This window comes from Anser cygnoides, chromosome 1 (genome assembly GCF_040182565.1).
Source record: "Anser cygnoides isolate HZ-2024a breed goose chromosome 1, Taihu_goose_T2T_genome, whole genome shotgun sequence".
Taxonomy (NCBI): Eukaryota; Metazoa; Chordata; class Aves; order Anseriformes; family Anatidae; genus Anser; species Anser cygnoides.
In genome coordinates this window covers 180,431,631-180,455,154 of record NC_089873.1, presented here as the reverse complement: position 1 = coordinate 180,455,154, position 23,524 = coordinate 180,431,631, and the positions used below count along the sequence as shown (strand labels likewise).

Sequence of the window (23,524 nt, the reverse complement as noted above, 5' to 3'; positions counted from 1 at the left end):
GGCTGAGATCCTAGATACCAGCAACCAGGAAATATTGGACAAGAAAATGTTAGGGAGAAGGAGAAAGAACAAGAAATCATCTGCATGTGCCTGCGGATATGTGTGAGAACACTTCCTGGTCAAGACCTGAGTTTTCTCGAATCACTGCAGCAAAATGCTGCATGTGGTCACGTTCATGAAGTTTTGCTGGAGACTAATTTTGTAATGGCAAAATTATAAGCACGTGGTAATTGTTTGGAGCCCTCCAAGGCAGATACATCAGAGTGCAGTATGGACTGCTCTGTGTCCAATCTGTTGGCTCCTTATTCCCCAAGTACTTTCCTTTGCTCATATGCGGCTCAGCCTTTGCATCAGTGCCTCATAAACCCTGTTGACAAACATCATGCTTGTCTGCTATCTGAAGGCAAAGCCACCTGAAAGTGGGTGAGAAAGGAGGATGTCTAGCTCTAACCCACGGCTGTTGCTACCACCAGGAAAAAGAGCTGTAAGTCTGTGAGAGGGGGGTGAGCAGGAGACACTGGCAGCTGGAAGGAGCCGGAGAAAAGGAAGTGGGATAGACAGAAAAAGAAACACTCACTGGCTGGAGAGAGCTTGGGAAGGCGGGGGGGAGGAGTACCCAGGTGCCAAAATATGCAATTGTAACCCCATGTATGAAAATCTACTTTTTTAGCAAGAACACAGAAAAAATATACGAATGCTTACATACATGCAAATACACAAAATTCCAAATAAACTATTTCCAAGTCAGATTTTTCTAACTTCAGATTTCAGCAAATAATCAACCTTTATACACAAACCAAAATTGTCTTTTGGAGATTATAAACTGTCACATTTACCTTTCTTAGCCAAGAAAACATTACCCTTTTCTCAAGTTAGCTCTCTTCATTGATTTATGAGTCTACTCCGGTCATTAACTGCATCCCAATGAAGCAATTATTATAAAGGAAGCAGACAAAAGAACTGACACTTCTGGAGAAGACTTGGTTTAAGAAGGTCAGTGCTAGAGAGGTGGCTTTACGTTATCATCTCGGCATATATGCCCAGGCTGCCTTAAGTGACCCTACCGAAGCTTTCCAAACCAGGGCTGCTGTGGTACAAAAAGCTAAATCAAGCTGTCCTAATAGCAGTACATAGAATTTCCTGCTTCCTTTTAAATGCATGTAGGAGTGAGAAGGGAGAAGGACCAAGCAAGACAAGGCAGAGCAGGACCTCCGTATTCTCTTACTGTTTTGTAGAGAGTACAGCCAGAGCAAGACCCCTAATTATAACACCCAGAGTAGTCTATGTAGCCCCATTAGGACTACTTCATCACATCCTTCCTCCCTGGTTCATGACATAGCTTGTCAATTTGCACCCAGATGACGCTTAGTCCAAAAATAATTAAATATATAAAAATGATTTAGGTCCCAAAGTCATCATACAACGGAAATTTAAAGCCAATTATTGCATTGTAAAATTCAGGTGCCTGCTGCATTGGTAACGAGGACAGATGTGTTACAGAGCTGAGCCTCAGAAGCTTTCTTCTAACCTCTGGTGATGTAAGATGCACAGGGTAACCCACAAGTGAACCCACAGGGGCTCAAGACATACCACAGCTACCATGAACTCATCTACAGCAGACAGCTCACAGTCAGCATCATTCAGATGACATTTAGTCTTGATGGTTCCACTCCTTTGTGTAATACTGTAAGCAGTCAGAACATTTGATAAGCATTAACTCAACTTCCAATTCATTTGAAAACCCTGAGGAGCTAGAGATGGGCACTTAACCCCCAGATAACAAGACACACACAGTGGATGTTTTTCTCCCAGCCTATCAATGGACACCTATCCAGTCCAGGAAAAAAAAAAAAAAAAAAACAAGATTCATAGAATGGCTCAGGTTTGAAGGGACCTTAAAGATTATCAAACTCCAACCCCCCTGCCACAGGCAGGGATGCCACCCACTAGATCAGGTTGGCCAAGGCCCCATGCTGCCTGGCCTCAAACACCTCCAGGGATGGGGCATCCACAGCTTCTCCAGGCACCCTGTTCCAGCACCTCACCATGCTCTGAGAGAAGAATTTCCTCCTAAGGTCTAGTCTAAGTCTACCCTCTTTCCTCTTTTAGTTTAAGACTGTTCCCCCTTGTCCTATTGTTATCTACCTGAGTCCTTCTCCATCCTTTTATTAGACCCCTTTAAATATGTATTCTTGTAGTACAACATCTAGTTCTTGAGATGTTGAAGGAAGAGACCCAGATTCTGAAATGTTGAAAGAAGAGACACAGAATCTGGTATGTTGATGAAATGTTGAAAGAAGAGACCCAGATTGCTCAGTAATTTCTGATTTTGAACTGAAAACTAGTCCGTGTGACACAAAATGGAGATCCCCACTTCCAGCTAAATTTACAACACCTAATACTAACTACGCTGCTTGAAAGTGGTGGATGCACGTGCCAAAGTCTGGAGCCAAATCAAGACTCCTTAAAATTCAGTTCCATTCTCATGACAGTTGATTCATGCCTCAGTTTTCTTGAGCTATAACTTACGCACCCACTTGAGCTATAATATACCCACCCTGCGTATTTTGAAATATGAACAGTGTTTGAAGCAGCACAAGAAATACAGGGACACAGGAAAATAAAGAAACCACAAAGGTATTTTTTCTTAGAAATATATTTTGTAAGAAAACAATATTAACATTAAAAAGAAATGTTTATTATACAGTATAAAATAATTGCTTGAATTCAACTCAGTTTACTATAACAAAAGTCTGAGGATTTGTATGAAGCTTCATTTCTTACACATTTGAGCATTCTGCCTTCTGATTCCTACTGCATTAAAGAGGTTTTTTCCCCACATCACCCTTAGAGCACCCAAACATCCCTAAAACCTCCGTGATCCCCACCCTAAAGTTGTTCCTTGCCCAGATGTGCTCTAAACATCACCTACAATATTTGCAGCTCCCTCCCATGTTCCCCATACCCACCCTCAGATTCCTTCCACCTACCTTTTCGGCCAAGCAACTATAGAAGAGACAACACGTGTAGCGGCTAACTAGGAGTTTCCCAATATTAATTCGTTGGCTAATATGAACAGTGGCCAGCCACTGATTAATAATGGAAAATGGCTGAGTTGTTCTCAGCTGTCAGTTCTCATAAAACCTGTAAGAATCTCTCTCAATACTGCTATTCACCTGCCAGATCTGGCAGGAAGGTGCAGAGTTCTAGAAGCTAGAAGGGGAGAAAAGGACAGGCAATGCAATGACAAAAGCTTCGTTTTCTCAGGAAACTAGGCTAAAAAAGTCATTGCTCTATTGCAGAATTTACAACTCGTGGAATTCATTGTAGGAAAATATGCCTGTTCAATAACTATAAATACCCCCAATACATCTCTGTGGCTTATTATGTTGTTTTTTTTCCTTTCTCCCCTTCAGGTAATACCAGCTTTGTAACATTAATTACCCTCCAGGTTTGAAAGGCACCCAGTGACCAGCATTCTGGTGTAATTATTCATGACTTTGGTGTGAATTTCCCTCCTCCCCCAAGTAATACTGACAAGTTTAACAGAAATCTATTAAGTTAAAAAGTACAAAGGTATATATTACATTTGCTAATTGCAAACAACCTCTTTTAGCTGCAATTTTTCCCATTGGGATTAAAAAGTGCACTAGTTTAACATGTCTGTACATTAAAAACAGTTTAAAACATTAAATATACAAACAGCAAGAGAATTTAAATATTTTGTATCAAATACTATAGGACAATATAATTTACATTTTTTTACACAAAACATTACACCTAAAATATAACTTTAGATATTACAGAATATAAAAATACATACTTTTTGTCTAAAAAATGTCTTTGCAGGTTCTGGCACAATTTAATACTTTAAAGGCACTCCATATTTTGGCAATCTCTATTTGCAATTAGCTGTGCAACAATAATAATGACCTGTAATTAACCTTTTAGAACTGTAAGGCCAGATCTCCCTTCTTCCTAGAAATAGCCCTTTTTAATCAGGTAAAAATGTGATTTCAACTGTTTAGGTGTTCCACAACTCATTTCTGCCACGGCTTGAGCTTTCCAACCCTAGTCCAGCAAAGCATGAACATGCTTAACTAAGCACGTGAAAAGCCACATCAAATGCAATGGAATTAGTTATACATTCACTATCTTTGCTGTCTCAGGGTCAGAATGCTCAGCCCCAAGCATGATTAAGCCCCAAATGCAATCTGGGAGCCAAATTCTGTCCTGCCCTACGTTTGTGCCAAACAGTCAGGCCAGAATATGGAAATAATTCAGTAATACCAATTGCTCTGATTTCAACTATACCAATGTAGAAGTCATAACGACTCTACTGAAGCCAGTGGAGACGTACGAAGTAAAACTGGTGTAAGACTGAATCAGAACCACAAAATTTTATCCTTGATGCATTTATGGAACTCCTGCCAGAGTCAGCACAGGGCAAAACATGTCTTTAGAGCTATATGCCTTATACAGATGCAACTGGGATGCAAAAAATTTTCAGTTCTGTCTTCAGGTTGTTTCTGGACCACTAACCCCTTCCTTCCCCCCCCGCTCAATTTCAGCGCACTAAATATTCAGTCTAAATCCCTTACTTTAAATGCCCCAAAGTAAGTTGCTTCTTGTGATGAATCCAGTAGCAATGGGTTAGATACCTGGATACTTATCATTTCACCAGATTTTAATTTAAAAAACCCTCCTACATTTACAGAATAAAAATGGAATTCTGAATTCCCTGACCAGTATTTGGTGCTTCCTCCCTTCATCAACACATCAGAGCGCCTTATTTTAAGGTTTGTCTTAGTCATATACACCATCAGCTGAAGCCCTCTTTTAGTCAGGTTTCCTGAAGTTTCATGATGTCTAAAACAGATGTTGGCATAAAGGTAGTAAAATCCATCTTGATTAACAATTAGTTTCCCATCATTAAACGTCATATTTGATAAGTTTGCCTGGCCTTTGTCATGATGCCAGGATGTAAGGTTCACTTTACGAGTTCCTGAAGAGAGGGGAGGAAAAAAATAATTATTTCATTTATAAGCATTTCACAAAACACAACATTTAAAAAACAATACCCAGATTTTTAAAATCAATAGCAAGTACCTTCACATAGGCTAAAGTGAAGTTTAAAGCTTCAGGATATTAAACAGTTATGATAAAAGACATAAGAAATTTCCTTTTTCATCATGTGCTGCCCTCCCACAGAATGTCTGCTGGAACATGGTACAAAACACTTGTTTGGCCAATAGTTTGATGGCACTCAGTCACATAACAAGCTCTATACAGTAACTGCATTCCACCTAAAACTTTATTCAGGTAACAAACAATTGGGAGAATTTGAAATGAAAAATTGCTAACAGAAAAAAAAAAAAGGCAAATCTTGCTATGAGTTAACCTGTGTTTGCAAAGAATAACTAAACAGCATCTGAAAAGAACTGATATTTCCTCAGATAGAAAGTTTATGAAACCTTCGTGTAGTTTATGCTCTTGTGACTGCAGCAGTACAAAGACAAACACATTCTTATTTGAGAACACACCAAAAAAAAGGAAGAAAGTCAATACAATCCTGTATCTTTAGTACTACATAAAGTATCTATACTTTAGATAACAGTCACAGAAGAACCAGACAAGACCCACAGGCAGAGAAAACAGCAGCCTCCTGAGAAAGTCACACTGGTCCCTACCCTTCTAAGACGCACCATGGCACAGAAGAGCCACTACAACCTACCATTTATTCAGCACAATACACAGGGCAGAGCACAAGAGATGAAAGTTGGCCAACTTGTCCTCCTAACCACTAGCAACTCCCACACAAACCCAGCTCTGTTTGCTCCCTCAGAGGCACCCACAGTAGCAGGCCTGCACAGGTGCCAGAAGACCTTGGACTCTCAGTGCATCTACAGGCCTGCGTGGAATATTCAGTACCTTATCCTCTCCCCACACCAAACTAAAAACAATCTACTCCCACCACGCCCAGCGCTCACAAACATGCTGGGGAACAGCCCCAAGCACCTCTGATTAAAGCTGCCTCCTGGATTTGTTCGTGTTGAAGTGAGGGAAGGTAAGTAGGACAGGAACAGGGGAAATTGAGAGCTATGAGTCTTCCCCAGCTGCAAAGGGCAACTTTTGCATGTGAGAGGAATACTCTAATGGTAGTCCAGAACAAAAATAAAAATCTTCTGGCATTCTTCCACAGAGACTTGAGCAAAGCACAGGTTATCAAAAGCAGACCTTAAATAGCTGCTGTCTTATGGCTCCAGTGTAGCTAAGTAGAAATTACACAAGCCACCTTGTACAGCAAAGCCTTCTTCTGTGCAGTACCTCCAAAAAACTCTGAAAGCCATCAACGAATTGGAAGTCACACTAAGATCTTAAGTCTCTTATCCTGGAATAACTCATCTGCAAGAGAATGCTGAAATACCAGAGAACATCTCTGAAGCTGAAGAACAGCAGAAGTTGTAGGACTTCTTGTACACAGTGTTAAGTCCACCAGAAACACCACCCTGGGAAGCTATGCTACCTTCAAAATGAGGAGGATAGGTGAGAAATTAGAGCCAATATCACTGCTTGGACTGACAAAGGACAGAGGCACAGAAATATTAGGCAGAAATGTATACATATGACCAAGCAGAAAGGCTTGCTGACATACTGTGACTGACTGGTGGCCCACCAGGGCGATGCTAGGCAGGATTTATTTACCTGTAAAGTAAATTCTTTAGTTGCTAGCCTCAAAAATCAAGAGGCAATTTTGAAGAAATCCTAAGTGAAAATATATGATTCTTTGCTGAAGGGGGAAGATGGAAAATTGGTGCCACAGTGACTTGTAATTGTGATACTGAGAGCAGGTACAGGTGAAGCTTGTTCACACAGTTTGGTGTTGAGAGCAATATGTACCATTCATTCATGGTCAAGTGGAGGGACAAGCCAAGAGCTGATGGAGAATGATCCTATCTAAAGATCTAATTAGACCTGTTTTGAGCAGGGGATTAGCCTAGACGACTTCTGGAAGTGCCTTTCAACCTAGATTATAATGCTATGACTTCATTAACCAAGGCAGCCGGACGTTTTGCCACAATTCAGAGGTTTAGACAAGGCATGTCAGAGCCAGGAGCACAGCACAAATGCACGTTGGTGGAAATTTTGTCATGCAACGCTTAATGGAAGGAGTAAACAGGATCTCAGTACTGCAGATGGCAATACACCCAATTGATCAATATGCAGAAACACAGGCAGAGGAAAAAAAATGGAGCATCTAAGTGCCAACTCAGTTGTCCATATATGAAACTCCAAAAACATAATCCAAATTATAAGACAGTCGGAAGTGCTGTAATACAGTATCTTTTGAGACAAAAATTTATAATTGAGCCCTGGAAGAAATAACACAGAGTAAGCCCTGTTGACAGAAGGAAGAAAAGTCAGAGATAATGACTAAGGTAATCTTCCAAATATGGTAACAAGCAGAAAAAAAAAAAAAGGTAATTCTCAGTCTTTCTGGTAACTCAATACAAATCAAAACAACGTTTTAAATGTTTGCAGGCATGGACTAAGACTAACGCAACTGAGTTCCAACAGAATTAGTAGGAAAGAAGATGATGGAAAGATAAAGTAAACCAATATTTATTACTCATTTGCACTATAGTAGCTTTCAGGTATAAATAAAGCCTGAGGAAAGGGCCAAAGTTCTGCCCGCTCTGAAAAACCACTTCTGGAGGCAAAGGGCAGCTAAGCTGAACCTGTAGCTGTAAATAGCTCAAAAATACTAGTGTTTCTTTAGGTACTAGCTAAAGGTACCAATTCACATTCCAAATGATATATTTAACATTTGCATTTATTTCTGTTTGTGCTCTTCTCCTTTAAACTGTGACTAATTTCTATAATCAATTTATAAACCAAAATTCACTATTTTCATTTAAAACCTAGGTAGTGTTTGAAGTGAGCTCTGGTAAAAAGCAAACAGCAAGCATCCAGCTTTAACCTAATGCAACAAATCTAAACCACTATGGCTTCTGCAGCTAAATGATGGGTGGGACGCCAAGATGTAGGAGGGGTTATTTTTCCCCCTCCCTGTCACTCCACAACTGCAGAAGTCCATTTGAGGCATGGTATTATTGTGAACGAGGTGAAAGTGTTCAATGCCTATTCATGATAGGTGTTCCCTTGCAAATTACTTGAACAAAATAAAATCCTGTTTGATAATGATAGACTGACTTTTTTTTCCCTGACATTGCTTATTTTGGGTCAGAGTGATGACAGTAGGGAATTTAAAATACTAAGAACCAATCTGCCCAGACTCATGGATAGCAAAGAGCTATTTAAAAGGATTTCAGACATGTAGAGTAAAGAAACACTGCAAGAAAATAGAAATTTGCAGTCAGAGAAAACAGGAAGAACTCCTGGTGATCCGCAAGCAAATTTTTCATCCTTTATGCCTGTCACTGATCTCTATGCCACCCAGTCAAGTGGGTAGAGCCACACGCCAGTGATAAGATAGTAGAGCACCTCACAATCAGTAGGTTCAGGGTTCTAGCTACCCAAAAGGATGCAGTCCCTTAATGCCACAATGCTCAAAATAACAGCAGAAGCTGTCCTCATGATTAATGTCCCAGTAATTCTCTTCCAAAGAAGGCATAAGCTATTTGCCAGATCTGGAGGGAATAAGCCCAACTCATTGCATTGGTAAGAGGTTGATCTCCTCAAAAGGAGAAACAAAAGTTTGTTACTACAAGGACTGTATTTCTGAGAGTTCCTACAAGACTGTAATGATCAAAAAAAAAAAGCAATGTTTCTGTTGCCATTACCCACAAATGTGCTAATTCACTCCCTAGAAAATTAATACAGCGATGCACATCAGTAAAAAAAAAAGTATCAAGTATTAGTCCTGGTAAAAATACATTTTACCTAGTAACATCTAGATAGACAGCAAAAAAAAAGTCCCATGGGTGAATTTCTCAAAGTGTGACAGACTCCAGTTCCGTAGATGTAAATGACCATGTATATAACTAGAAAATTCAATCTTCCAAAGACAAAGTGCTAAGACAAGCTTACTGATACTGCATCCTCTACTGTTGACCTATGTCAAAAGAGAAAATCTGACTCAAAGAGAAGGTTGTCAGAAGGCGTCTGAACTAGTAAGAAAGCCTGTAGAAGTTCTGATTGCCATTTTACAAGTTGCTTAAAGCTCTTTGTTTATAAAGCTCAACATTTGGACAATGCCAATGCAGTTGGAGGGGGAAAGAATACTACCCTCTGGCAAGAATCTAACCCCTCATGTGCAGATGACTTATCTCTAAACAGAACAGGCTGGCAAAAATCTCAGATTTCAGGCCTGAGAGAATTCCCCTTTGGTTTAGTTATATAAAGCAGAAAAGTAATGCATACAGCTTAAGTAATGAGTTAAGCACATTCATAGTAGCATTAGAAGAATCCACTTAAAACTGAACTTACCTGATGGAATATTCTTATCATCAATAATGAGATGGGCAAAAGGCTGCTTCTCAGGTTTATTTCTTTTGTACAGGTCCATTCCTAACGCCTCCATTGCCGCTGAAGATAAAAGAACTCCATTATCTCAGAAAAAAAATTTAATAGAACTAAAATATTTCTTATTCATAAGTCAGCATCTACCTTTTTCTGGTCTTGGTGTTTCTCTCCCCAGGATACGCTGGACTTCCTAAAATGAGAAAAAGACACTGCTTTGATATTGCCTTGCTTGCGTCTGTATCACAGATCATTTGCACAATTACAACACAGTATCTTCTCTGTATACATGCATACGTTGGGGTGGTTCTACCTACAGTATAGCCAGATGCCTGGAATACATATCCTGATATTTACAGGATGTATAATGTGAACACACAGTTTAAATGCCATATCAAATTACTTCCTTTGTCCAATACTTCTGATAAAGGTGGATAGGAACACTAGCCTGTGTGATCACTGCACCGTTTATCGAAGTAGTGATTACAGACATTTACAATCATTTCTACTTACTGCACTTGGAACGTTTCTAAGTATAATGGAACAATGACTGCTAAAAATGCATCACATAAAACCATGAAGTTTATGAATTGACTTGGGGTCAAAAGGTAACGAAGGAGGCAGTTCTACATAGACACCAGTATGTAATCACACTAACTGTGGAAAATTAAGCCCCACATTTCCTTTATGATGAGCTAAATTAAAACCTCCACCCCTAATGCTTTACCACTAACAGGAGAGGTTGCAAGACTATAAGGCTTTGCAACCAAGCCTCCCTCATATCGAGGTATGCAGACACTGAAGGATTAAGCATTTTCCACATCTGTACTGGTCCAAATTAAACAGGTGCCAGAGTTTGGAAGTACATGTTCTCCAAAACTGCAGACTGCAGATTAATTTTAATATGAGCAAAGCTCATGTTACCCCAAACCAAGAACAGTGCAAATAAACAACAGGTACCACAAAGCTTTGTTTTTAAACAATCCTCTCTTGTTTTCTTCTTATGAAGATGTATAAACAGCAGTTTTCAAAAGTCCAAGCAACATGTTGTCGTTACAAGCCTGGACAGTCTTTATAGAATTAGGTTCACTCCTCAGTTCTGCTCCCGGTTCCACACCATGACTCTCCTCATCTGTTTCCTAAAAAAAACAAGGATAACAACTCCTTCCTCCTGAGATTACCTCACACTATGGAACTATCAAGATGTTTAGTAGAAGGAAACATTTTGCTGCAGATAGCAAGTTGTATTCTTATCTTTGAAATGTAAGTGGGATCCTGTGTTTTCTCTTTACATTTCACATACTGCTGCTTGTCTAATTAAACGCCATGTATATAAAACCGACCTCAGATTTGGCCAGATCAGCAAAGTTCCACCATGTTCTCTATCACTGCAGTGTTTTAGAACTTGAAATCTTGCTTTGAAAACACTTAGCTCCTCTTTTATGTAATTCTGCAGCCACAGTGAAATCTGTAACACCTTCTCTCTCTTTCTCCTTTCAGTAGGTGTCTAAATGTTAAACCAAAATGAAAAGCCACAGCAGCGTGGAAGTTGTTGTATGACTATCAAAGCATGATAGTTCAGCAGAGATATGCTGATTGTGTAGATATGAATCATTACGATGCTTTCTGCTGTAGAGACGAGAAGAAAAGCAGAAGAATCGCAACTTCAGAAGAAGCAAAACCCATGTCCACCTCCCCCCCATTTACATTCACTTCCCCTCTCTGATCTTCATTTTCATGCTGCTAGAACTGATGCTGAAGTAAGAAGCTCAGTTCTAGGAGCTGCACATCAGCCTCTAGCCACACCTGATCTATAACTTCATCAGAAGTACTAAGAAGAAAAATTGCAAGTATTTGGTACTGCCAAAGGTGGTAAAAGCATCTGAAGAGAACAGGACATCGAGGTAAAGGAGACTGGAAGATGGACTAGATTCTCAGATGTCACTGCATTACAACTGCTCCCAAACCTTTCCCTAGAAAGGGAAGACTCCTTTTTCTTTTTTCCTTTCTTAATTGAAATCTTTTAGGTTTGGAGTCTTTTTTAGGATCCTTTCTTTCTGGGGAATGCTTGCCTAGAGAGGCTACTGGACATACCCAAAAAGATATTTACATTTTAATCTTCTATTATCCAAAACAGTACTAAAAAAAAAAAAAGACAAGCTTGATAAGTCCCTGAACTGGCCGATTGCTATCCTCCTTATAATCTATTTTTTTCATTAGTAGCCTAGAGTTCTGCTTCTCTAGGTTTCCAAAGATGCTCTGACTTGAGCAGCTGGTTACCTCGCTTTTTGAGCTCTAGTAGTCTGACTCAGCATATCTTCCATGAAGAAAGGCTGTGGTCCTCGTGAGATGCATTCTGAGCCACTTTCTTTCTAACTGATGGTGGTGCTATTCATCTACATCACTACTGGGTGAGCAAAACAGCTACCCAGGAAGATCTGGGTCCACTTGTCTCAATGATCTTGAACCTACCACTCCCCTGCTTCCTAGGAGCACCTTGGTCACCAAGCTGTAGCCTGGACTTGACAGGAGCAATTTGGTGCTCCTCTTGAAGCTAGGCTACTATGTCATGAAGATTGCAAGCACCATTACAACAAAAAGGGAGATAAGAGTGAGCTCAACACTAATACACTTAGAAGAACTGCAGTCTGGCTCATGCTGAATCTTCTATGTGCTCATCACAAAGGCTATCCTGTGGCCAGAAAACAGAAATCCTCCACCAGCTGAGTTCCCAAACAATGGACTAGTGTCAAATTTTTACTAGACACTGACCAGCCCCCCAAAAATTTAAGTCTTGCTGCTCCATTGCCCATACTTCCAGGAAAAAACTGGGAGAAATACATGAACTAGTCCTTAGAGAACAGGTATGGAGCTGTGGATTTCCTCTTGAAGGATATGTACTCCAAAACATTTCTTTTTATTTTCCACTTCATCTGTTTCTACAGTTCCAAGACACTGATACACAACCTACCTTAGAAGAACACTACCGCTAAGAATGCAGAAACAGATCAACAGAACCTGTCACTAAGACACAGCCACAGAAGCATGAGAACTGCTGACAAACATTGCCAGTGACTTCTCTTAAGATTTGCAGCCACAAAACCAAGTGAGCTCCCAAGCTGTTGAGTTATTTTTAGAAAAAAACTGTACACAAAAAGTTACACCACACTGTTAGTTTTAAAATAAGCTGCTTCTGTACATCTTCGTGTCATTTGCTCACTGCACACTGTGTCAACTCTACTGGCCTGTTCCCATATTCTAAACTTTTCCATACAGTCACTGTTCAAAAAAACAAGCAGCCAGTCAGAAAAATGAATGTCTTCCTTCCTCCAAAAAAATAAAATAAGAGGCCATGGGGAAGCTGCAAAACTTCCAAATTTTAAAAGCTAAAACCATGCTTTAAGTGGCTAGAATGTGGGGAAATGCTCTTTCCTCATCCACAGCAGGCTTCGGGTTTTAACCCTTAGACAACTATCACACCTATTACTACATTAGCATGTCATCAGCATCCTTAAAACACAAGTCCTGCCCTTCAAGTTACGTCTGATGTTGAGTACACACAAACAAGGTTACATAGGAACATGTAACATCTGTGAATGTTTTTTCCTCCTCTTTGTTTTTACAGTATCTCATTGTCTCCTTTGAGTAGCTACAAGTAGCCTTTTAAAACCAGGCAAGAGACCCACCCTCAGGACATTCATGTACTGCTTCAATCATGACCCTAAGGCTCCCTTACACAAATGTTTCTACTACTACCCCCACGGTGCTTTAAGGCCAGTTGATATCAAGAAGTAGTATCTGATTATCTTGCCGGAAATTCAGCAGTTTGAAGAATGCTAATCAGGAAGGAAGCGAAATAGAAAGTGCATAAACCAATATTCTTCAGAAGGTTGAGATGAGCACTGCAACCTCTTATTCAAATGAGTAGTCTATTGCCTGCAGGAAAAAAAAAGGGCATGTAAAGTTGTAGTGTGGAAACTGAAATTTTAACAGCTTACAACAGTCACCCATGAAACCTTCACTTTGTCCATAACCACATGCACTTAAAATGTCTGCTAAGTATATAGATCTCTTTATAAGTGCTGCCCTGGAGGTCTAGCTACAAAGTGTGTTGTTGCTGTGTAGGAGACTAGTTTACGCCTGAACTCCCCAAGCTGCTAGAAGCTGGGAGTATTGCCAAGAAAGATACTTATGAATTGACCAAGATATGTTTGTATTCCTTTCTACTTCAGACTCATAACAGACTTCATAAGAACTGTGGTTAGTGCATCTGGGCTGCCAGAGGGTTTTTAGGGTTACATGCAAAAAAATTAAGCAAACAGACAGACTAGGAAAGTATATTATTTGTCTGCTTTAAAGTTTATTTGCAATAGTATTGAAAATGTGTTTTCTACTGAGTAAGCTGCTACCTAAGCAGTATTTTTATTCCAGAATATGTTGAGGAGGTCACCATTAGATTTTTTTTTTTAATTTTATTTTTATTTTTAAGTCAGGAGACAAACATTTCCACACCTGACCTTACAGCACTACTACACTGGTTTTCAGAAGAGCACTTGCAATGTCAGTCCCTGCTTTAGATTTAAACACTGGTCTACAGGTGTGCAAAGAAAACAGATGAGAACTGACACAGTAAGCTAAAAGCTGTAACCAGACTATAAAACTTAACAAAAAAAGGTGGTTGTCTGTTTTCATTTCCTGAATAGCTTGAATTGCTAAAGACAAACAACTGAAAAAACTGAGAACTTCAACTTTATTTTAAAGTGTTCCATTTCAGTCACCTAATGCACTGTCAGTGCAAATACGGATACCAGCTCTTGAAACACACACACACACACTTCAGGAAACTGAATAAAGCAGAGAAAATAGGAAACATCTTTCCAGTCACATGAACTGCGTTCCCACACAAGGGCCTAGTCCAATTGTAGATAAGATTCAGATGCATCTCTGCCTTTTGGTACGGCAGAACCAATGAAGGGCTCAGCTCACACAGCTTAAGGCAAGCTTAATTTGCCTTAACACCGTTTCTTTCATTTCCATGATACGAATAGAAAAGATGCAAATGTAGCCCTAAGCAAACATTTACCTATTTTTCTGTGTCATCAACGTATGATGACAAAGCACCCAGAACACTGACCCTGCTGCTTAATATGTTCTGTTGCATTCAAAAATTTTGGAGTCTGATTACTTTGGCAGGGAAAGCATCATTGTTCTCAAACTAACGGTCATCAACCAAAAAAAATTATCCTACTCACTACTTATCTTGGCCACTGCCTTTGCAGCATTTAACCTCTATGCTGAATGGCAGAATATGCAGCCTCCGCTAAAGTTAATGCTTTTGTTGAGTAACCAGCAGCAAACAACCAAAATGCAGAACTTCCCATTCACTTACTGTAACAAGCTCCTTCCTCTGTCAAGGGTGCTGCATGAAAGAGCACTCTAGTACCAGCATGCAGAACACACAAGTAGAAGTAGTGTCAGCCTAAAGAAAATGCTGGAAGAAAGAACTAGTCCTATTGAGTTAACCCATTTTCCTAAGTTTTTGAAGGAGGTGGCAAGTAAAGGAAACTAGGCTCCCAGCTTTAAGCTTTGTTCTGAAAAAGATCCATCACCAAGAGTACTCTATTAAAAATAAACATCAGCACAATTAATGCACTGTATAGTTAAGTCAAGTACAAGTCACTCCGTAAAGTGTATTTGAGTTCAGCTCAAATCTAACGGAGTATCCTTTATGAAAAAACTGACAGTCATATGCAGATGTGAAGAGATAATGGACTTCAAAAGCCAGGAAAACCAAATACCATAGCACACGTTCAACTTCAATAGCCCATAATTAGTACTGAACACTATCAGGAACATGCAAAGAGATCAAACACAGTAACTGGTAAGGGACAATTGTGACATATATTCAGCTTGCCTAGGTTTCTTCATTAGGGCTAATTTAGGTGTCTGCTTTTGTTATTTGAGTTTGGAAAAAAGCTGTCATTCTCAACTGCTGGGCAAAGAACACCTACTTATCATGATGGCAAAGCAGATCTTCCACCACTGTGGCAAAATGAGCAAAAAAATGATACTATCCTTCATTCTGGGTAATCAAAACTACTGTACTGCAGAAAGGGTAAGAAACAAGAACAGATGAGAACAAATACTATGCCTTCTATCTTTCACTCAGCATTTTGCTTGTCAATGACCTTGCCTTGGAGAATCCTGTCAGAAAGTCAAGAAGATCAGTTTGGAAAAAAAGAAGTGGAGCTGTCCTTCCACATCCAAAGTGTTGGCAAACCTGTACAAGTATTAGGATAGATGACTGCCATCCGACCTACCCAAACGTCAGAACTGCCTATCAACTAACTGCAGTTAGTTTTCTGTGTGACTTCAAGCCTCCCTTTAACAAAACTAAAAAATGTATTTGAATGCAGAATTGGTTAACCACTACCAAGGTTCATAAGCATATGCAGTAGGATCTCAGATCCAACACCATATTTTTCAAACACCAAAAAAATACTTTCTAGAACTTACCTCTGAACAAAGATATTGGAAAAATTACTAAGTTAAACAAAAATAAGAGAAACCACTGCTACTTACCTTTTGCACAGCTCTTTGGAGAGCCTGTTTCATCCTTCTACATGATTCCGGCATTAACTTCATATCTTGATTTTCAAATGGTGTATCTTGCAAACCTATACTTTCTGGAGATCTGAAAAGCATTCTGACACAGTGTGCATCTTCTTTTGAAATTCTACTAGGGTCCATCTGAAACAAAAATATAAGCACGGCCACAGTTTTAAGAGTCTGTCCAACACACAAGAACATTTAAATCAGGGTAAATTTTCAACTGTCTAAAAGTTTGGCAACTAGCTAAGTTTATCATCTAAATTTTTATTCTAAACAATGAAAAAAAATGTTCTCCTCAGGAACGTTTACTTCAGCCAACAAGCACATAAGATAGGAGAGAATAAATGTGTCTTCTGGAGTTGCCTAATTTGTTAGCTTAGACTGAATATTGACTTTCAAAAGTTAAAGATTAGTTAAAGATTAATCCCACCTTTACTGTAAAAATCACTAAACCTGAATTCCATTTTTAGATGCAATATCACAATTATTTTAGCAGGCAACATACGCAGCCATCCTACCTATTAAAAATACGGATTGCAAGATGACACACAAGTGTCAAGAGCAGCAATTTGGGGAATGTATGTACGACATCCAGCACATCCTTTTCAAGGGGAGAAACAGAAGCAACAGAAAACAGCTATCACAAAGTATGTTGCAGGCAAGACGCATTGCTTCATGAAACAGTCACCAGGTAAGATCGTACAAATTCAGAAAGACCAAGGGACAATAAAACTGTACTACAAAACACCTCCTCTTTATTGGACAAAGCCTAGTAAATCCAAAACATCTGCAAGATATTTTTAGCAATTAATCTCTCCGATTGAAGAAAATATAATTTTTAATTGTAAGCAGAGAATGCTCCTAAATTCTACCAATCTTAATTCTAAGATGACTTAGAAGGATATTGCAAGAATCAAGATCGTGCCTCAGCAGAATTCAATTGCACAAACATTCAAATCATTTCACTCTTTAACCCCCCTCCATACACCTCACACTCAACAGATATTAACCGCTTTCTTTTATATACAGCCTGAGACTCTCAGCAATTGATCTCAACATGTATTTATGCTGCTTTTACATCAGAAGGGTTTGTGCACTCAAAACTTTCTTTAAGTTCTCTAACTGCATTAGCTGGTCTAATATGAACATTTACTTCTACTGTTTTCCATAAACACCAAAGCACCAATTTATATCTGAGAATTACATAATATAACACGTTACGAATAATCATGATGAGGAAATACCAATCCATTACAGATAATACCAAACTAGTGGTCATTTTCCTTTAAAATAGCATTGAACAAAATGTCAAAGGAGGTTTTGCAGAATACGCAACAGCCAAACTGAATCAAATTTATGTAAATTGTACACACGAGCATGAATTCAATCCCCTAACCCCAAAAAAGAACCAAACTAACTGAAAAACATAAGGTTAGGATTACAGAGGTAAGCTCAAGCCTACAGCAGGCAGCCAGCCATCCAGCAGGCAGCCAGCCATCCAGCAGCACACACTGGAAGAAAACATTTGTTGCACGGACGGCCATGTCAACAGCAAGTTGTCTCCTCCATCACCATCCTTCTGCTGAAGGCTCCAGATGAGAGCTGTTTGCCCCATTTATTCACACCAATGTCAGCCCCCATGAGCTGGTTTAGCTGTCTGAGTTATCCCTGCAGATTTGGAACTGAACAGGTCAGAAAAGTTTCACCTGAGGATCAGAAGACACCACAGCTTTGAGCAGAGGGGCAGAGATGAGTTACAGGCTGGCTTGGAGGCAGTAAGAGCTTCTGGGGTGGCTTGACATGGGATCCAAAGGAAAATCTGTTTATAGCTATTACAACTCTACTAAGCACTAACAACTACATTAATAACTTCTAAATGCAGCCCCATTACCTGTAAACTGACCTCTGTGCCCTCACCTTCTTCACCATGAAATCCCACTCCTGGCACTCAACCCCCTCTTTAAACCAGTATTGTGGAGCACTACCCTGAGGTAACTTTTTGTTGATGCAGTTTCCCAAAGGATTAGCATCCTGAAGCCAGCTCATTAGAGGTGTCAGGCAAGCGTCGGAGCTAATACAAGGGCATGAAGGAGCAGGAAGGCAGCGCGAGCTTTAACAGCTGTAAAACTTCATCCCAGCAGATTCCACCAGTACAGAGAAGCTCAGAGAATCAACAGTAAGTGGAGATGAAGAAACAAATGGTTACCAACAGCCGTTAAGAGGCAGTTCATGGAGAAAAACCTAGGTCTGCAAGGTGCCTGGTCCAGCCCCTTGCTGGAAGCAAGGCCAACGTGTAACTTCGGGCTGATTGCTCAAGGCCTTGTCTAGCCAAGCTTGATGGAAACGCCATCCATGGAGGCCTGCAACCTCTCCAGTTTGTTGATATGCCTCTGGCACTGAGGGGCCCAAAACAGGACCTGTTACTCCAGATGTAGCCTCTTACGTTTGTATTGTCAGGAACCAGAGGGAATTAGGGCCTTTGACAGGATCTGGATATCTAAGTCCTCTCCCCTCCACACACACACACTACTGAAGAGAGAACAGGGAGTCACAGCAAATGACTGCCAGTAGGTACTCACTTTTATCAGCAATACTTCTAGTGAGAAACTGTTACCCCAGTTTGGGATTTATTTAAACACAACTTCTGAAAAGCAGACAAGAAAACTAGGTTTTAAAACACAAAAATCATGAAAGATTTTCATGTTTCTAGGACCTAAGCATTCAGCATGACAAATCACACCCATCAGAGACTTACAGCTATTGCCCATCTGCAATGAGTCAAACGTGTCACACAACACTGTGCCAGAACTATAGCAGCAGCTTGTACAGAAGCACTTATTCAGATTATAGCTGATCTGTTGAAGGCTCAAGACAAAAAAACACCATTTCTGCACCTACAGTTAAAAGACTGGGGACTTAATGGAAACACTGATTGCTCCAGCAACTTAAATTGAAGCTGTACAATCCATCCTGACAAGTCAGAAGTCTCTAGAGATTTATTGTTTGATAAGGTGAAGCTCTGATCTCGGGACTAATAACCTACCTGGTTGCCCTCACCGTTTTCAAAGAATACCCAGCCAGCACCACTTCTCAACCACGGAAATGAGCTCACCTGTCTGAGCAGCCCTTCTCAGAAATCCTGCAACTGACATTTTATAAAAAATGCATACTGAGCTGCCATAGCTGCAAACAGACAATACTGAGCACCGACACCCTAACTGCGGGCAACAAGCGACGAACAAAAAAGCTTTCAAGGATGTGTTCTGAGAAGAGCTTCTGAAGAGCCAAAACGAAATACCAGAGTGGTCTACAGAAAGCAGCGTGCTACCTTGCAAGGCACAGAAGGTTAGCCTTTGAATAAATAAAGACCTTCAGCATGAAGTCCTAAAGATTTAATACCTGAAAAAAAAAAAATCATCAAGATGCAATGGACAATATTGGAGAAAGCTTTACAACATGTTAATGAAGTAAATACCCTAGAGCTATCAGCCCATTTAAAGAGGAAATCTAGCTATTATTTTACTATACTTTATACACGTTACTATTGTGCATACACATCTACCGTCTCCAACCCTGGAATCTGATCACACCTTCCAGTGCCCCTTGTTATCACCGTTTTTCATCATCTGTAACCACTTTGGTTGCACCCCTGAACTCCCTTCAAGTAATTCAGGGCATGCAAAATGAACTCCAATACGATGGGTGACACCAGATGAATTTACAGAATTAAGAGCCAATTTTATAAAGATAAAAAGATTTGTTTTGATTTTAAAAGACCGTATATTCCAGTGAACTTTACTTACTAAGTATTGCCTTAATTTTGCAATATTACAGTATCACATTCTGCACTCTCACTAAAATAAACGTTAATCATTTATACTTGTTTTCGAACCTAAACCAACTTCAAGTTTAATCCAATATCACTTTACACTCTGTGATCTTTCCTAACCACCAAGAAAGGGTTCTTCCGGGCTTCCAGAAAGTGCTAGTGACCCCTAGTAAGCGGTTTGCTGTTAGCCACTGCTCCAGCACGCTCTCAAGATTTCAGATCAGTTCTGAAAGGATGTTTAAAACATTGAAGCGAAAAGTCAAACTTCCACAGATGCATGAAATGGCAATAAAAATCTGTCTTCCAGGTCCCCGTTTATCTAAATGTGAACTCTTTGGTATGGTAGAATACTTCACATTTGAACAGACTTTTTTCAAATAGGAAAAAAGCAAGTAAGCTTAGAGTTGCAGGTTAAACTGGGGGAGTTTGACATCCAGACTCTACATCTGGCTTTGAGCCCTCCCAGCTTGTTCTACTGCCCTTCAGTTCGCTCAGCATTAGACCAAATCCCTACTCTTTTCTGATCTAAGTACAGGAAGGAAATGGACCAGAATGAAAAATGTAAAAGCACAGCTTTTGAAAACTATACTTTAGCACCTCCCAATTAAAGAGAAATAGAATACTTAGCACTCTCACTTGGTGCTGTGCATGTGTCTCTATTATCTCCATCTGCTCACAGTACCCAAATTTGCGATGAATTTTCATTTACCATGAGCAAATATTTCTCATGAAGCATAATCAGCATAAATACTTAGGAGCAATACATGTTATTAGTGTTTAGTTTCATGGATTCAGTACTTTGCACAAGATGGTCCAAAAAGAAAAGCCAGAACTCCTTAATCTTTTTACAGGTCAGAATGGCAGCATTCTGGAATACTAGTAACATTCAATTCTTAGCTTTTTCTTCCTTTTTAAATATACCAGCTCCTTGTCTCATTTGCATTGTGCTACGTTATTTCTTGGCCACAAACATGTGTTTACCCATGAAAATCTGGTGTCAGTCTTAGTTTTGTGTCTTGTGAAATTCCAAATGCTCAAGCCACAAAACAAACAAAACTGAGGAAAAACCAAAACCTCGGTTATTGTCTCAGCTCGCATTGTGTCATGATCTAGCCCAAATGATTTTATGCAAATGAAAATAAGAAGTGTATGGTAAAACTGAGTCAGAGTTTACTCAGCCTCTTTGGGTTTTGAAGAGCTTGTAAAACAGTCCTGTTAAATCAAGTAATTTCTTAATACGAGCCTATAAAGTCAAGTCTTGCTAATTCACATTTGGTTAGTCCACCAACCAACACGGCCCCTACTAATAACTTCTCATTATTTTAACAGAATATACTACAAAACCTAAGTTCTATTATAAAAAAAAAAGTCTAACTTTAGATAGATTAACACAATTCAATTTGACAGCAGATTGATACAACCAAATTTGAAAGGATAACTTTAGATAGATTAATACAATTAAATTTGTCAGCAATCCTTTCAAAACATGCCCCATATAAATAAAACTATCTGCAAAGCAATTAATACGTAACTTCTACAAAACCTACTGTATTTTCTCCATCTGCGTTATTCGCACAATAAGAAATTGGTGAGCAATGATGGACTACCATATCTTATTATTGTGAATTACGTACTTACTTTGAAAGCGTATTTTTCAGTGATAGCAAAGATGACATTTTTGACATTAGGAAGTTTTCAGGGAGTATTTTAGTCAAGTCTACACCTATGTACATTGCATTTTTGAGCCCTCTCAAAAGTTCAAGTTTGCAAAGTCCATCCAACAGCATTGCTCCAAATCTACAACTAGAAACCAGCAAGAGAGCCAAGCTGCCAAAGGCAGAATTACACTCACACTATGTAATTTTTTTTTTAAATAAAGGAAGCAGAAGAAAAGTAGTCTTTATCGTAAGAAAACTCATTATCCTTTCTTGGGCGTGTGTGCAGCACTGACACGAACCTATCAGTCATGGACCTGAAGGAGGGGAGGGGTAGAGGGTAAAAAGAGTGGGAACACGGGGTTTTAAAAAATATAGATGCTGTGATAAGTTGTTTTGATTGCAATGGCTGTCTAGCACAGCAACTAACGTGCACTTGTGCACTTCCACGAGCGATATGTTTTGACAGAGCTGCCGTGCAGCTCCGGAGTTAAAAACACGAAGGGCCACGGGGGGCTCCCAAGACGCCTGCTCCCCTTTCCTCCCGCAGCCTAAACACCTCGGCGGCCCCTCTCCCCCCCGGCAGCCGCTTACCTGAGCTCGGAAGTAGAGGAAGAGGGCCACGCTGCACACCACCTGCCCCAGCCCCAGCAGGACGAGGGCGGCCAGGAGCGAGCGGGAGGCGGGCGGCGGGTGCGGGTGTGCCGCCAGCGGCGGGGCGGCCTGCGGCGGGGCCGGCGGCGGCGGGGCGCTGTCGTGGGCGTTGCCGCCGCCCAGCTCCTCGGAGCCCCGCAAGTACTTGCTGTAGTCTCGGCTGGCTCGCCGCATGGCTCCGCAAAGCGGCTCACACGGAGCTTACTTTTTTTTTTTTTTTTTTCCCCCCACCCCCCAACCCCGGCCTCGCTGCAAACAACCCCCGGCGCCCCGGGCAGGGCAGCTCTTATAAAGTGTGGCGGCCAATCAGCCCCAGGCGGTGTGACTCGTCCTCCCTCCGCCCGCCGCCACCACACGCACGCACATGGCCACCACTCCCCTCTTATGGCGTCTCTTCCCTTCCCTCCCCGAGTGGGGACCGGCCCCCGGCGGCGGGAGGGTCGGCTTAGGTCGGGCCCTCCCCTGCCCTCAGAGCCCTCCTCAGGGAGTCGAGCTGCTCGTCGTCCCCTCAGGCCTCGGTGTGAAGAGGAATAAAGTCCCCAAAGCCACGTTGTGTACCCCTATCACAAAGGGCTTTCTCCCCTCACAGAAGCTCCGGCTCCTGGGGCTGTAGCTGGAGGTGCCCTCGTGGTTGTCCCTGTCCCGTTGGGTATGGGGAATGCAGGGCTGTCAGCCCCGCTGGGTGTCTAAACTCGCTCTTTGTTCAGACCAGGTTAAAATAAACGTGCTTGCGCTGTCCAAAGCAAGGTGAGACAGCGCTAAGTGTTGTCAGAGGACTGGGGTAACGAAATTGGAGAAAGCTGAGCTGCCTGCCAGTGACAAACCAGAGATGGGGCTCCCCATCTTCCTCCACACAACCAGTCGGCTGCAGAGGCATTTCTGAAGGCTTGGTGAGGAACTGCATCTTCCTGCGCTCCCCATGTCTCAGCCTGAGTCATGCTGCCTTTTGTAGGCACTTACTTCAGCATGATCCCCTTCAGATCAATTATCCCCTTCATATACCTGCTCGTTTAGAGCTTGTCTAAATTTATCTTTCCTGCCTCCATATAGTCTTTCTTCCCTCAGCTCTTTTGCTCATCACTTTATCTATGCATTTGGAGATGTAACTATCTTATCAGTAGGACCAACTTCAGCACCTAACTAGTCCACTTTGTGGAAAGCGTTCTCCTGAATCCTATGGAAGTGCTTGTTGTAAAGACAGTTCAGATGTATTAGATCTGCAGTCCTGTAAAATTCAGTGGGGAAATGGTACGGACGTAAAAGCAACTGAGTTGAAGTCTAGACTGGCCTT

General features: G+C 40.8%; 1 protein-coding gene across 1 annotated transcript; it reads right to left on the bottom strand.

Moving 5' to 3' along the window:
- Positions 1-2,657: 2,657 nt before the first annotated feature.
- On the bottom strand, positions 2,658-22,627 carry TNFSF11 (TNF superfamily member 11). Its single transcript, XM_013179680.3, has 5 exons — positions 22,174-22,627; positions 16,066-16,233; positions 9,631-9,676; positions 9,451-9,549; positions 2,658-5,005 (listed from the first exon to the last, which is right to left on the bottom strand). Exons 1-5 carry the CDS (start codon positions 22,405-22,407, stop codon positions 4,584-4,586), a joined length of 969 nt encoding a protein of 322 aa, XP_013035134.2. The 5' UTR covers positions 22,408-22,627; the 3' UTR covers positions 2,658-4,583.
- Between the last annotated feature and the right edge of the window lie 897 nt (positions 22,628-23,524).